The sequence below is a fragment of the Stegodyphus dumicola genome, chromosome 8 (assembly GCF_044657685.1).
Source record: "Stegodyphus dumicola isolate Sdum_Otavi_A_Nest chromosome 8, ASM4465768v1".
In the NCBI taxonomy this organism is placed as follows: domain Eukaryota; kingdom Metazoa; phylum Arthropoda; class Arachnida; order Araneae; family Eresidae; genus Stegodyphus; species Stegodyphus dumicola.
In genome coordinates, this window is record NC_140775.1 from 32,929,388 (window position 1) to 32,945,015 (window position 15,628).

General features: G+C 27.5%; 1 protein-coding gene across 3 annotated transcripts in view; it reads right to left on the reverse strand.

Moving 5' to 3' along the window:
* Positions 1-2,251: 2,251 nt before the first annotated feature.
* Positions 2,252-15,628, reverse strand: part of LOC118202302 (chloride channel protein 2-like) — a 93,418-nt gene continuing 80,041 nt past the window's right edge. For 2 of the 3 annotated variants that reach the window (XM_035374464.2, XM_035374463.2), the window contains exons 20-25: positions 13,539-13,606; positions 12,754-12,801; positions 12,599-12,631; positions 12,409-12,513; positions 10,756-10,842; positions 2,252-8,960 (exon numbers count right to left, since the gene is read on the reverse strand). In XM_035374464.2, coding sequence (XP_035230355.1) covers positions 8,781-8,960; positions 10,756-10,842; positions 12,409-12,513; positions 12,599-12,631; positions 12,754-12,801; positions 13,539-13,606 — 521 coding nt within the window. In that variant the 3' untranslated portion in view covers positions 2,252-8,780. Of the gene's footprint in view, positions 8,961-10,755; positions 10,843-12,408; positions 12,514-12,598; positions 12,632-12,753; positions 12,802-13,538; positions 13,607-15,628 lie in introns of those variants that run through there. The other variant, XR_015042532.1, reaches the window with a different exon arrangement.

Here is a 15,628-nt window from a genome sequence, read left to right on the forward strand (position 1 = left end):
GTTTGTTTAGGAACGCTTAAATTTCTCGCCATGCCATCGCATCTAGTGTATTGTTATCGAAGCTTACAGTTAGTTATCCTCGCAGGAATGAAAATTTGTGTTCTTAAACGGGCGTTAAGGACATCGAGTACAATAAGAGTGAAATGCTCAGATAAACTGCTTAAGCCAGTCCTACACATCGTCTTCCCACAGTATCCACTAATGGGGAAGCGGGAAAGCGTAATCAGCAACTTTACATTCATCCTTAGGGAGTCAGATTCAGGACTCATTTTACCCCTGACACACATGCTTGATGGCTATAATTATATCCGCAGTGAGCCGCGGTCAAAGAGAAAGTTTTCTCTTACCAAGATTCCCCACATTTTTTGTTTCCACTCGCTTATACCCTCACTCTATTTCGCCCTGGAATTTTCATCAGCAACACTTTAAGTATATTTAATTTTTGTGATGATAAAAGAACTTCCCCCCTATGATCACAGTTTAAATTGGGCCGGGGCCCACCGGATTTCGGCTCCGGAGCTTCTTACTTTTTGTAATAAATCATAATTCTAGCCAGAACGCTATGTAAATAACAATTTCAGTAGATATTTTATCTCGGAAATTTTATTTTAACAATAAAATTATATTAAAAATTGCTTATTAAATTTCAATTTATCTCTTTACATTTAATTTAATTTTATTTATTTAATTACTTCAATCTTTAATTATTTCAATAAATAATAATTAATTATCAATTAAATTATAATTAGTAATTAATTATATAATAATTATTGATTAAATTACAATTTATAAACATTAAATAGCTATTAATTAATTTGATAATAATTAACTATTTAATTAAAAAATTATTAACGAGTTTAATAATCATTTTATTTATTTATTTACTCTTGATCCTCTTTGCTGACGGTCTTCCATACGGTTCCGGCACTTCTAATCTTAGAAATTAAGCCCTGGCTCTGCCAGGGCATGTTTTCATTGCGTATTTCAGAGGGCCAAAATTTATAGTTATTTTAATTTGCGATGAACTGAGAGAGTATTTGGAGCTACATTCAGAAAACAAAAATGAAATTTCTACTGAAAGCAAGGTTATTTCTACTATTCCCGAAATTATAGATATAAATTCTAATTATATGCTTTAAAAATGTAGAAGATAATAAGTTTATCAAGCACATAAACCTTCTTCATTTAATACAAATATAGACATCCAATAAGCTTCTACTCGATTTATATACATCATTGTTTGCAAACTAAAAAAAAAAAAAAAAACTGTTTATAGCAGAGTTTTCATTTTTATATTGTAAAAGAGATATTGATTATTATTAGTTTTCCATTTAATGTGTGGAAACGCTGGTTTGACAAGGACTTCAACTGCAAGAGACCTACACTGATTATTTTCATTTTAGTACTTGCATTGTGAAAATAATATTACTATCTTTTAATTATTTTTACAGTTATATTAATTCTTTCTAAGCTTCATAGTTGAAAACACTTGTTCATGTAAATAAGATGAAGCAAAAATAGCACTGATTTTCTGGGCATAAGATATTAAATTTTGGAAACTTACTTTCGATAATGATTTGTAAAACTGTAACTTTGGTATATTTAGAAACAACTGCTTGAGATGATTGTTAGATTGCAACTCAATTAATTCAAGCTGCAAATCTGACCTCACTTCTTTACAATTTACGTTGGAAGGCATGGTAAAAATATCCAAGTCTGTTTGAATGGCACTGAAATCTGCGTTCGAACTCAAAATACAGTTTCTTCAAGCCATCTTCATAATCCTTAAGCTTCTCTTCATTTACTGAGGTTATTGAACTTAACCTCGGGAAATGAGACAAGTCGTTCTGACCCAGCAAACATATTAAGTTTTAGTTTAAAAGCTTTGAGATGGGCCCAGATATCGTTGATAAATTATTTTTTTTCCTCTTGCATCTTGGATTATTTTTTACCCTGATTATATGTGAGCAACATTCTCAACGTCTTGACAGAAACGGGGATTTCAACTGAATCAGTTCCATAGGAAGAAAAAGGTATGAATTTTTTGTGTCACATTCATGAATTTTGTACGTGTGATCTGAGGGTTAAATTTACTCAATATGTTGGATTTATTAGATAAATTTTTAACTTAACAATATTTTCAGCTTACACTGGTTTATCAGAATATTAATTCCATCACAATTCAAGAAGCAGATGAAAGGTTTTTTTTTTTTAAATAGTAGATTTGCCTTGAAATATAACGCAGAGGAAATAATAAAAAAAACAATTTATTTACAACATTTTACATTCAAAATAGATCACAGACTTACTAACATCCATCCTTGTATCACAATATGAATACAAATTTTAATTAATACTTTAAAAGCATTGTATTAATATACATCTGAAAATTGGAATGATTGCTTTCACGAACACAAATATTTTTACAGATTCCAGCATGAAATATATATCAGGAGTTAGCAATCACAACACTTTAAATTATAAAATACAAACACATGTATAATCAATAGCCCATTTTACCAGTAAATTAGTTTAGAGAAGGAGAGTTTAGCATTACTTAATAAATACATAAAAGGCATATCACGCATGTACTTTATTACAAAAAAGTTTTCTTATGAATTGTACAGTTAAATACGTCTTGAATAATTAACTGTAAGATTATAGTTCCAATTAAAGGGGGCGGGGAAGAGTAAAATATTTTCAGACTGTAGTAATTTTGATCACATAGTACTATATGAAACAAATTTTTAATCATGATTTTCAGACAAAGCTATCAGTGAGAAAAAGGTTTTTATACAGTCCAATTATTCAAATAAAATCAATTTCCTTTCCCTAAAAACTGGGAGAGTAATACAATAAAAAATTACCTAAATCACATTATTTTTCAGAGACACGTATATAAATTTGCATCCAACAACTTTATGTAAATTACAATTTGGCATTAACATTAATACATTAGTAAACATATGTCCATTTTGTATATGTTTTAATTCTTTGCACTTCATAGGCAACTCAGTTGCATTCAATGTGCTGCAGTCATCTCTAGGGTGCAAAAAATTATATGCATAATAAACATTGTAAAAATAAGGCCCTCAGCAAAATAAATGCAACCTTGTCACTATCATTTTCTAAGAGAAGTTATTTGTCCAAATGATTAAAAAAAATTCACTTGTTACCAATTAATATGAATATACCTTTTTCAAACAGAATGCAGAACACAGAATGTCTTAATTACAGAAATAACTCTGCAATCAGAGTTCAACATCTGTGGCAATCCATAAATTTCAACAAGCAAAACATCTGTATTACATTAATATGTAATTTATTATAGCTTAATTTTGCACTTTTTTTTAATATAAAGCCTTATTCAACTCACTCTTAGCACAGCTTAGTGTATGCCTGAGATAAAGGATTGGTCCCGAACATACACTTCTAGTTCAAAGTTTCTTAAAGAAAGGTAAAGAATTTTATGAAAATAGTTTTAATATTGTAAGTGGAAGAGTTCTGTAAAAAAAAAAAAAAAAATTATCTTTTACAGCTAAAAGTTAAATTACATAGTTACAAAACATACAATTAAAAGTTATAAAATTACAAAACATACAGTTAAAAGTTAAATTACGGAACAGATCAGAATTTCTCTTGAGTACAAAAATTAATAATCAATGTATTATTATAAATAAATATAAAAATATACTTTTATGCAGAAAATTTCTAGAGATTAGGAATGAATATAACTTGCATATTTTTTTGTGCTCATTTAGACATTAATTTGCAAAGCATCTAAGGATACATTCTGAAAGCAGTTACATAGCAAAAATTACTTCTTATGCATAAAAAAACATTTGTTTTTAAAATTTACTGTCAACTGCTTTGAATCCGATTCATATATACCTATGCACATCATGCACACAAAGATATGAAACTGTTAAAGCAAAAATACTTTACTAATTGGAATTTCTGCTCAAAGGAAACTGTATAAAAAATTAAATTATACTTTTAAAGAATCTTTCCATTCACATCATTGAAATTGCTCCATTTTAAAATTCTTTACTTAATTTGAAAGAACTTTTGTGACAGCAAATATATATTTATGATTAGCAGTTAAAAGATTTATAGACAGCTTTCTCAAACATCTTATCTATGCCTATAAACTTTCTTATGCATAAATTTCAGCTCTAAACTACAAAATATAGTATCATAATATTACTTAAAAAATCCTAAAATAAAATATTTTATTTATGTTGCTAACCCCTGAATATAATTTCATTTAAGATCTGAGAGAAGAATTATATATACTTTGATCACATTTTTTTATGAGCATACAAATAATACCTATGCTTTCTTCTATTATGGGGGATGAACTACCCCGTTCTTTTGCAACTCACAATAAAATATTTGGAAGTAATAGAAGTTAAATGTCTACATGTATATAAATGCGGACACAGAATTTGTCTTTAAAGGCACATATAACACGGAGCAAATATACATGTATAAAAAATTAGATCTTTCATTATATGGATAACAATGAATGCAACCCTTTGGTATACAGTACAATAGATAGATATGAATACCTAAGTGTAAAATTGCAACTTTAAAAATTTTTTACAGTAAAAGCAATAATTTAACTTTTAAGAAATGAAATTCTAAATAAACGCTCAAACACAGTGACTGAAGGTCAATACTCAAATGAAGAGTTTACAGAATAATACTTTTTGATAAGATATAGCAATGATTTTATAAATAATTAGAAATTTTTCGAAGTGTTCTACCAAGGAATCCTTGATAACAATGATATGATATACATTTGTGCATAGATTAAATAAATAAATAAATAATATTCTATAAATTTCATCCAACAATGAGTTTTATCAGCAATATCTTTAATATAAACATTTAGAAAACTACTCGTATAATACTTAATTATGGATTTAAACCATATATAAATCTACAACAATGGAAAAATTCAATTAATAAAGAGGAGAACCCTGCTTAAAAAGACAGATTTGCTGAGAATTCAAGCACAAGAATTGCATACAAAAAAGGGAAAAATATAAATGCATAAATAGGTAAATAAAGTGCAATAAATTTACAGGGCATGTAAGGATAACACCAAATTAAATATGACATGAAATTTCGAGAGCATCAGCTATAAACTGATGCAAAAAGTCAGCCTTTAGTATCTACGTATAGATCATTCTGATTGGTTTATTTAATTACACATTATACATGGAATTATTAAAATTCAAGTTATAAAAAGTTGTATTTGTATTAAAATATTGTAAAAAAATATTTTATCAATTTAGATCCCTAGCAGTGGAATATTTAATGTCTTGGACCTCACATATTACAGGTATATACAGTACAAAGTCCATAATCCGGACTCGTCGGAACTTCAGTGATTCCGGATTAGGGGTTTTTCCAGATTCTAGATCATCAATTTAAATCTGGTAAGATAGCATGCAGAAATTATACAATTAAAAATATGAAACCGTAATTTATGAAATAAAGAGCAATTCTGATCTAAAGGGTATCAAAATTTACAAAAAAAAAGCTTAATATTTATTTGTTTACTTTATTAAACGTTTCTTTCAATGCAAGTTGTTTAAGTTGCTTCGTTTTTTTGTGCTAATACTTTCTCTTTAATTCTATAAACAGACATAATTTCTTGTTCAGTTACAAAGTTCCACTGTTCAAGTTCTGTGTCGAGAATACCGACTAACTTGTCAATTGAAATTTTTTCGTTTTCAATAACCTCTCTGTCACTTTCTTCACTATCGGAAGTGTGCATGGGTAAATGCTTTATGCGCATGCATAGTGGACACATGCATTAAAAGCGCATCCATAAATACTTTACGTGCATGCAAAAGTTTGTGGCTTTGAGGTCCGGATTATAGATCATTCCAGATAATGGACATCTGGATTACGGACTTTGTACTGTATTAGAATATAGGTTAAACTTAAATGTTCACAGAAGTTTGCAATGCATTTTAAGCTATGTATCCCACTCAAAAAGTCTACACAAAAAATAAGAAATATTAAAGAAAAGTGAATTTAGATTGGAATTTAATCTCCCCCCTTTTTTTCCTTTTTGTAAACAAAAAGAAAGATATCCTGGCTTTGAATTTTTTTCCATAGTTATGAAAGAAATATTTATAATTAAAAGCAGTGTTGCAAACAGTTTTTTTTTTAAATGAGAATAATAGTGGCCTTATATTCACAAACAATTATTCCAAGACTTATTCTGAATATATCAAATAGTGATAATAGTGAATGATATATAAAAGTCAAGTTTATTTGATAAAATATGCATTATTATATATTATCAACATTAAATAATGTTATTTTGAAGTATACTGTATACCAGGGGTGGCCAAATTTCATATCAGTAAGAGCCATATGTTTCAAGTAAAAAAAAAAAAATATCTGATTCTAAACAATCATTCAATTACAGTTTGCCTTACTTTGTTTAGTTAAACATATTTTATAATATATTTTATTTGCATAACAGCAGCACCTCTCGCATGTGAAAGCCACATGTGGCTACAGCTACCACTGCCATATATCAAAGCTGGGCAAACGCAATCCCGCAGGCCAAATGCAGCTTTAATTGTTTAATCTGGCTCATTATGAAAAGCTGTGTAATGATATTTCATCTCTTTTACATCCAATTATGTATGCAAATTACCGAAATCAGCAGCATGACTGCTCATGCATTGTTATAGTGTATATGTAAAATAAATACATAAAATATATGTATGACTACACTAGCGATCAACCTTAGCTGAGATCATTAGATATGTTAGAAAGCATGTGCATTCTATTGAAGACTATATAGTCCTATCATTTCTAGAAGCTTTAATTTAGAAATTAAACAATGAAGTACGAATATTTTTTAAATAAAAAGACTGATCAGAAAAGGGGACATTTCACTTCTAAGTTTTTATTTGAAAATGAAAGAGTACAGATGTCAATCATTTGATGATCAGTAAAAATATATACCATTTTGGGCATATCTGTAATTTTTCAAAATTGTAATCATAGTTTTTTAAAATAATTTCTACCCTGGGAGGAATATTTTCTCTTCACCCCCAACCATATCCTGCCTTTCCCAAGAAAGGCACCACAAAAGATCGCCTCTGCCTTGCCCACATGATGCACTAAAAATACCTTTTTGGCTCATTGTTAAAAGTATTTAGCCACCCATGCTGTATACAATACTACAATACTCTTAAATAAAATCAATGCAAAATATATTTCACACTATAATATTTTCTCTCTTCTTTGCATGCAAGAAAGCAAAGGATTCTGATATTTTAGTCTAATCTATTAATGATAAGTAAGGAAAGAAAAAAAATGCAGTTTCTATATGTATTATTTTAAGGAATGGTAAAAATTAAAATTCTTTTCTCAGCAAAACTATGAAAAATATAATACGGTATAACATGCCACGTGTAGGAATAAGAAGAATATTATATGAAAATGAATTTAAAAGAGAAGCAAGAAAAATTACTTGGATACTCTCAGACCATTAACAGCTACAACTCACTGCTCATATATTTAGACTCATCGAGCAAGATATGAGAAGTAACCTGAGCACGACTTTGAGAAAAAACCTGAGAACACACATAAGGTTTCTGCAATGACCATTTTCATTCTACATTTGATCTCATTATTCCAGAATCAGCATGCAAGTGCACATGGTGCTGATTATAGTGGGGATACAGTAAATATGTTTCAGTTACTGTTACTGTATTTTACTCTGCAAAAGCTCATTTATCACTGTACAGTATTTTATAAATTAAATGTACTTTTTTTACACACCACTGTAAACTGTAGATATATGGATATAGGGGCACAAATGTATTATTATATCTTAAATAAATAAAAAAGATAATAATAACTAATGATAAATTTAACATTAAAAATACATTTCCGTTTACAGTTTCTTTTCTTTTCTAATTCTAATAATTAGTCATAGTTTAGAAATTAATATATTTATTATAAAAATGAACTTCACATGTAAAGTAATTAATCTGAATCACTATATTTGTTTTTAATGGTATGATATACATATATTAGCTTATTTTCAATATTAAACTTGTTGTTTGTGATAATTATGGACTTAGAGATAAAAAAGGAACTATACCAAAAACTGATTAAAATGATAATTTTTACTTCCCTTAATAAAAATAAACTACCTGTTATTTAATAGACTACGCTAATTTAGTTCAAAAGAGAATGAAAAATTTCTCTTAAAATTAATCAAATATAAGCCAGCATTTTTTTTTTTTTTTTTTTGTTTGTTTTTTTTTGTTTTAAAGAAGAATGCTCTGTTGACACAACTTAGGAACATGTATTGTAAAACTTGTCATAAAATTCCTATCAATCTGCAATTATTAAAAAAGCATATCTATTTCTTTACTTACTTTTGCATTCAGCACTTAATTTTTTAATAATTTTATACAAATGAACATCAAATTTAGAATAAAACAGATATCAAACTTTTAAAATTATCATTTTGTGAAATTTGTCATGAAATTCTGACAATTATTTAATTAATAAAGTATTAAACAAATTATGCAGTGAACAATAATGTACATGTTTTTAAAAGAATAAATACAGCTTTTTAAAAGTAAAAATCCCGGTTACACACCTGAATTTTAACTATGAGATTCTATTAAAAAAGAAAATTCTATATAAATAAGGCCAATACTGGGTGTAAAATAGATAGCATATAGCTAAAATTATCACTTTTGGATATAAAAAAATAATAGGAACAATCAAACATTTGAGCCATCATCCTGATTTCTTTGCCTCATAACAGACACTTTCCCTATATCTGCATTATCCTCACACTCTGACTGTGTTTCTGAAGGTGGTTCAGACTTCTCATTTTGATTGAAGTGATTTGAGCTCTGTACAAAGAGTCCACTGCTGATGTTTTCAATTGCTTTCCGAAGCTGAAAAAGAAATAATGTGTACATAAATCATACAGTAATTTTGATAGTTCATAAAATTGAATTTAATAAGTAGCTCTATAAACTCTGAAATGTTTAAGTTCTTTTTAAGCATTTCAGAGTTTATATGTACTAAGTTTATCATAAGTTAAATATTATTATAATCATACTAAGTTTTCAGAGTTTATACATATTAAGTTTATCAATTCAAAGTTTATAATTATCTGCAATCTACAGTTGAAATTTTCTTACATAATTTAAATAGATTCTAGACAGTAAAAGCCCTGCTATCTAGCTTTCAACTTAATCAGAAAACCCAAGTAACTGGAATATTTTTTTAAAGTTAAGCAAAATAGAGATTTCTGACACCAATATAAAGCCTGAACAGCATTATGATTTGAATAAACAATGCAATTTAGTGCCAATAGCTGATAAGAGTGGCACTATGCTTTGGCTTATGAAACCTGGTGAGTTCTAGATATGTTAGTTTAATTTTCGTAAAAAACTGTACATAAACTACAAAACACTACATGTTAATTGCTGTTTATCTGTTTTTTCAATCACATCTTGGAGAAAAAAAAGATTAAAATTTGAGACTTGTCTTCAACAGAAGAGCATACAGTAGAGTATTTTCAAATTTACAGGATCCTGGCATCAAGAAAAGTGGAACTTATGTGAAAATGTATAAACACTGGCTGTGCAATCTGCAAAATTATGAAAAGTGATTTAAATTTTTTATATGTTATGTCTATATATATAAAATATGTTGTGTATATGTTGATTATAAATAAAGAGTGACCTGTTCTTTTAGACTTCTGTCAAAATGATTGGAGCAAGTTTGATGAGATCTCCACCAATTAATTTTGCAAACAAATATGTTTTAATGTAATGTCTCACATATTTGCAAACAAATATGTGAGAATTCTGAAGAAAAAGAGCTGAATGCTCTTTTTCTTCAAAATTCTCACATAATTTAAATGCAGGCGATTAATATTCAAGTTGATAACAAATAAAATTACTCTTTTTATAATTTTACACTGGTAATTTATTTTCGCATTCATTTGGTTCTTCTTACATGAATTGCATTTTCTATACACTCAATTATCCACGATTTTTGCATATCCAGAATAAGACTTTTCCTGAGCTTTCTAGATAGTCCTAATTTTTACTAAACATATATATATATATATTCCAAAACAACTGTGATGTTTTCAATTTATAATATTGTTCAAAACATATGGAATATTTTATCATCATAAAATCCCCTATACATACATTTCCTTTTCTTATCAAGATGGAAAAACATTTATATAATGTTAATGTATTATTATCTTCAATTTCACAGTGTTATTAAACATGTCTATATATCATATGTTATACTTGCTTGGAACTATGATAGTCATTTTCAGCTATAATAATGCATTACTCAAAACTCTCTATTTTCAAAGCTTAAGGTTTACATATCTGTTTAAAATAATTAGTTTTAAAAGCATAATTTCGAAAATATTTAATTATGCTCACTCTGCCACATATACACATATATCATAGCTGTTTACATCCTACACACAAAAAAAAAGTTTGAAATAAAAATTTATAATGTTGTCAAGTAAGAAAATTTTAAAACAGGATAATATCCCCATAAAACAAAGCACAAAAAAAAAAAAAAAAAAAAGTATGAAGATTTTTTAAATTAGCCATTCGTGTCTTTTTATAGGATGTAAAATTAAAAAAATATAAAAGAATTCTGACATTTATAATTAAAATTACAAGAATATTAAAAAGTTAAAAACTTTGTTACCTCTTTCAAAGCGACAACTCCAACTAACCTTCCAATAGCTGTCACATAAGCATAATTTAAACCCAACATGGAAAAGAGAGAATGGACCTAGAAAAGAAAATTATATAATTAACAAAAACTATACGTTTGAAAAGAATTTAAATAACTGAAGCAAGTGCAGCATGGTATTATTAAATTATAAAACAATTACTTCACATAAAACAATGACACTCAATACTTTTTAATATGGATAAATATTTGGGACGGAGAGACCTTTTTTTATTGAAAATTATCAATCTATTTTTATATCAGAGAAAAGATATTTTACTATGATTTGTAAAAGAATACTGCATAATAATTAAAATCAATTATTAGTAACCTTCCACATTTTAAATGCTCAGTTTGATTTAACAAGGCATATAAATGCATTGATGCTAAAACTGATTTAATAAGTCATATAAATGCATTAACACTAATACAAAAATTAATAAATTAATTTTTATTCCAGAAACCCAGCATATTGCTAAGCATCCCAGAAAACCCGACAAGTGACTTTGCGTAATAGTATGGGTTTTCTGTGCACATAAAACAAGCTATCTGAGCTTATTTAAAAAAGTACATAATTTTCTTCTAACTTATCAAACAAGATATCAAGTAATGATAGAATTTTTTCAGAATATCAAAGTATAGCAAGTTATTCAATGGTAATGTTTAAATATGATAGCAAGTTAGGCAATGGTAATGTTTAAATATGAAATGAAAGCTACTGGATCACACTAAACTCATATTAACAAGTATCAATATTAAACTAAATCCTTAACTAAATAAAAAAAAAACAAACTGAATTATTTTTGCATGTTTACCGTAATCATTTGCAGGACCTCCACAAGAAACTGCACTGGTTATAAGTTCCAGCACAAGTCATACATCTTATTTTTAAAGTCGCACATTTCTCAGAAAGTCAGTTCCCCAGAAAACAATTTTAAATATTTTATGTTCAACAGCAGCAAATTTTGTTTACTAAATTCTAAAAAGTACACACAGTAATTTTTATCCTATCTATTTCTTATTTATTTAAATACTTTTGTTGATTTATACTTTGACTTCACTCAATACTTTTTTGAATACTTATGATTTTTTTACTTCTACAGAGCACTTCTAATTATTTAAACAGGATTTTAAATCTGATATCTTTTGCTCTTTTTCATCTCAGCTTTCATTTACCATTATCTAACATACCCTTTAAGGTCAACTTTGAACTGTATACCATTTTTCCACCAGCTGAAAAGGAAGTCAGACTTTCTAGTAACTCCAAATTAAAAGCATAAACAATCCAAATTTTAAAAAGGATATTTTTAGAATATCAGCTGAGACTACAAAAAATCTTATCTCAAACATCAGCTATGGAATTAGGGATTTGTAAATAATTCTGAAGGCCCTAAATTTAGCAATCAAAGCTTTATTTACTCTCTGCTGTCTAATAAACAATCATGGAAACACTTAACAAACCCAAGAGCACAAGAATAAATTTTAATTTATTCTATACCCAAAAGTTCTGAAACAAATTAAAAGTTTGAGAGCCCTATGAAAATGAAATATTAAAAAATTATTAAAACACTATAATTAGTCAAAGATAAAGTTTTAGAAAAATGCAAACATTTTATAGACATGTACTTTTATTAGTGTTGTCCTCTCTACAAGCTGGAAAGGAGCAGGATCAACATGGCATTTACTAAAATCTACCAACTGATTCAACTGATCTTCTTCCCATGCCAATTGCTATATAAAAAATACAACAATTAAAATTACATACAGGAATATAAATTACACCTATGTATTGAAAATTAATGATGAACTGTCTTACTTCTTCTGGAGACATATCCACCAATATTTTAGGCTGTAAAATAAATTAAATAATTGTTTATATGATAACAACAACTATATGAGCATATTTGCTTACAATAAACAATAAGCAAATAAACTGACACTAACCAAGTCATAAATACATATATCACTTACTTGTTGAGATCTCCTAATAGTCGGAGTGCTAGGAACACTAGATTCAAACTAGGAAAAGAAGAGACATACAAATATTAGTTGACAGTGACAATTCATAAAGCAAAATTATCAATACATTTATAAGTGATTATTTTTCAACTCCAAATTATTAATTAAAATTTACAAATAAAAATTCCCTCAAAAACACACAGACAATATTTGAACAAAAAGAATATTAACAACCATAGTACATTTATATCTATCAATCTATTATGAACTCTGGATGGCAACGACGTTACAGAATAGTGCGCCTGCGCAAGTATAACAGAAGTAGTTTTGAAATGCTTCGCAGAGAGAGTTGGGAAGCTCCGCCAGTGAGCAAAGGTGTGGAGATTTTTTATTCGTCCAGTGATGACGAACGCCATCTTGTTTAACGTCTCCGATCATGTCACCAACTCAAATATCTATTAAAGTTTTCTAAATGTATTAACTGAATGTGGTACTTGTGTTGTGAATAAAGAAATTGATGCATTGATGCATTGATGCATTAGTTAATTATGCAACCTTCCTTACTACTGGTATATTTGCGACGTCCCACTATCTACATATAAGTAAAACTTCATAATAGTTTATTAGTTAATTATGCAAAAGCAAAAGTTTCTTGAAAAGATTATAAACAAATAAACATCAGATATAAGATATTATACCTTTTTTTTTATTAAGAGAACTAATTTTCTAAGAACCAACATTTTGCATTACATATTCAAAAATTAAAAAAAATTTAAAAAAAAAAAAAAAAAACTTACTTTGTCAAATGGATCTACAGTTAATGTCTTCTTAAAAACAGTTTCGAAAGCTTGTTTTAAACGAGAATCTAAAAAAATAATAATATGCCACTAAGCCAGTCTGACATATACAAAATATCAATTTTACACAATGTAATGGTATAATTATATATACAGTAGTAACATACAGTAACACATAAGAATGATCTCATGCTGTCAGCCAAACCCTTTCGTAAAAAGTCAAAATCTTTTAATACATGAGAATATAAATAAATTTCTTTGAATCATGCATCTATCTAGTCTTTTGACAACCAATAATTTTTTTCTCAGCTTAAAATTTAATATCTTCTCTTTATAATAGAAAAATCAGGAGAGTTCCTCCGATATTGTTAAAATTGCAAACAAAATCGTCTGTAATAAACATAATATGTTAATGGCATAATAATAATAAAACAAGCAATATCTGAAAAATCATTCTGGTTCCTTCAATAAAGTTTTTGAAAAGTAAAAATTTGCATCATTTCAATATTTTATCTGCATAGTTTCTCCAAGAAAGCATACGTTATTAGAAATTTGTAAATTAATTCTTAAGCCAAACTACAAAACATAAAACTGATTTTAAAAATTGCTGAAGTGGTTAAATTAAATTTCACAGTTTGATAAAAGAACAAAATATTACTGAAAGAATGAGAGAATTTAAAATAAAGGATGACTTCAGGAAAACACCAGAAATGTCTCCCGATTGATGAGACAAGGCAATAATTAAAATAATCGATGAATGGATATTCCAGATTTGAAGCAGAACTTTATGAACTGTATGCAGTATTTACTAATCAAAATACTGCTAGAAAAAAAATCTATTGGATAATGGCAAAGTAGCAAATTAAAAATTCTTCATCAGTGAATGAACAGAAATCTTTAGATTTTCTTTTCTCAAAACCTACACAGAATAAGAATTCTAATACTAGAAAAAATGTAACATTTATTGATGTATAGAGAGATTTGATGTAGAGATTCAAAGAAAGATTTCAAAAAACAAACCACCAATAAATGTACATGAGAAAGAAATTATGACTCAAAAGTGTATGTAAACCCGCTGTAATTAATTGGATCTAACAAGTTGAATTATCTAAGCATGCTGTTGTGAATGTGCAATTTAGGCTGCTGTCCTGCAAAATTCAAAGCAATCCAGTTATAAGATAACATCTGCTCAGTGTCCAGATTTTGGCTCTAACGTACATATTTAGCATGGTATGGGCAATAAAATTTGTAAATAAAATATTTCTTTGAAGATGCAATAAGTATTGCAAAATAAGAAATATTTAAATAAAAAGTATTAAAAATTTGATGAATCCATGCAAAATTAATTTATGCCAAGTCTTAAAAAGCTTATGGTAATCCAACAAAATATTAGAAAAACTTTTAAGAAATAATTTTATTATTTTTATTTAAGCAAAAATAAGTATCCTAACACTTTTATTCCATAATTTCTTACTTGAAATAAAAGATACCAATTTTTGAGTTCAGATGTTTTGGTGGGGGATAAAGACTTTGAACAAAAAGACAACTTAATACACATGTTTTTGTTATGTATTAATCGTTTTATTTTTTTTAAGCTTAAGTTGGTTTGCTCATTTCAGTTTTGATTTGTAATTGAAGTTCTATTTTTTTTTTTTTTTTTTATTTTTTTTTTTTAAAGTTGGTTGTAAGTTTAAATTGTAACTTTTGGTAAACTTTAATTTTTGGTTAGGATTCCTTTAAAAGTTTTCTTGAGTTGAAGTTGTTTAATTTTAATTTGAGTTTAGGGACTTAAGATTTTTGGTTTTTGTAACTTGTTGTTTTGACCCTTAAGGTTGTTTAATTTTTAACTTGAATTTTTTTTAAAGCCTTGCTGTTGCACTTTCGGTGTGTTAATTTTTTTTTTCTTAACCTTAAGTAATTTAATTTGTATCCCTCATTCTTTTAAAGTTAAAACGAATACATATTTTCTGACTGGCGGTAGGATAAATTTTTTTTTTTTTTTTTATTTGGTATTTCAATTTGGATAATATGTGTGTATACTTTAATTGTGGCTGAAGAAACAATTTTTACAGTGCTGACATTTTTATTAT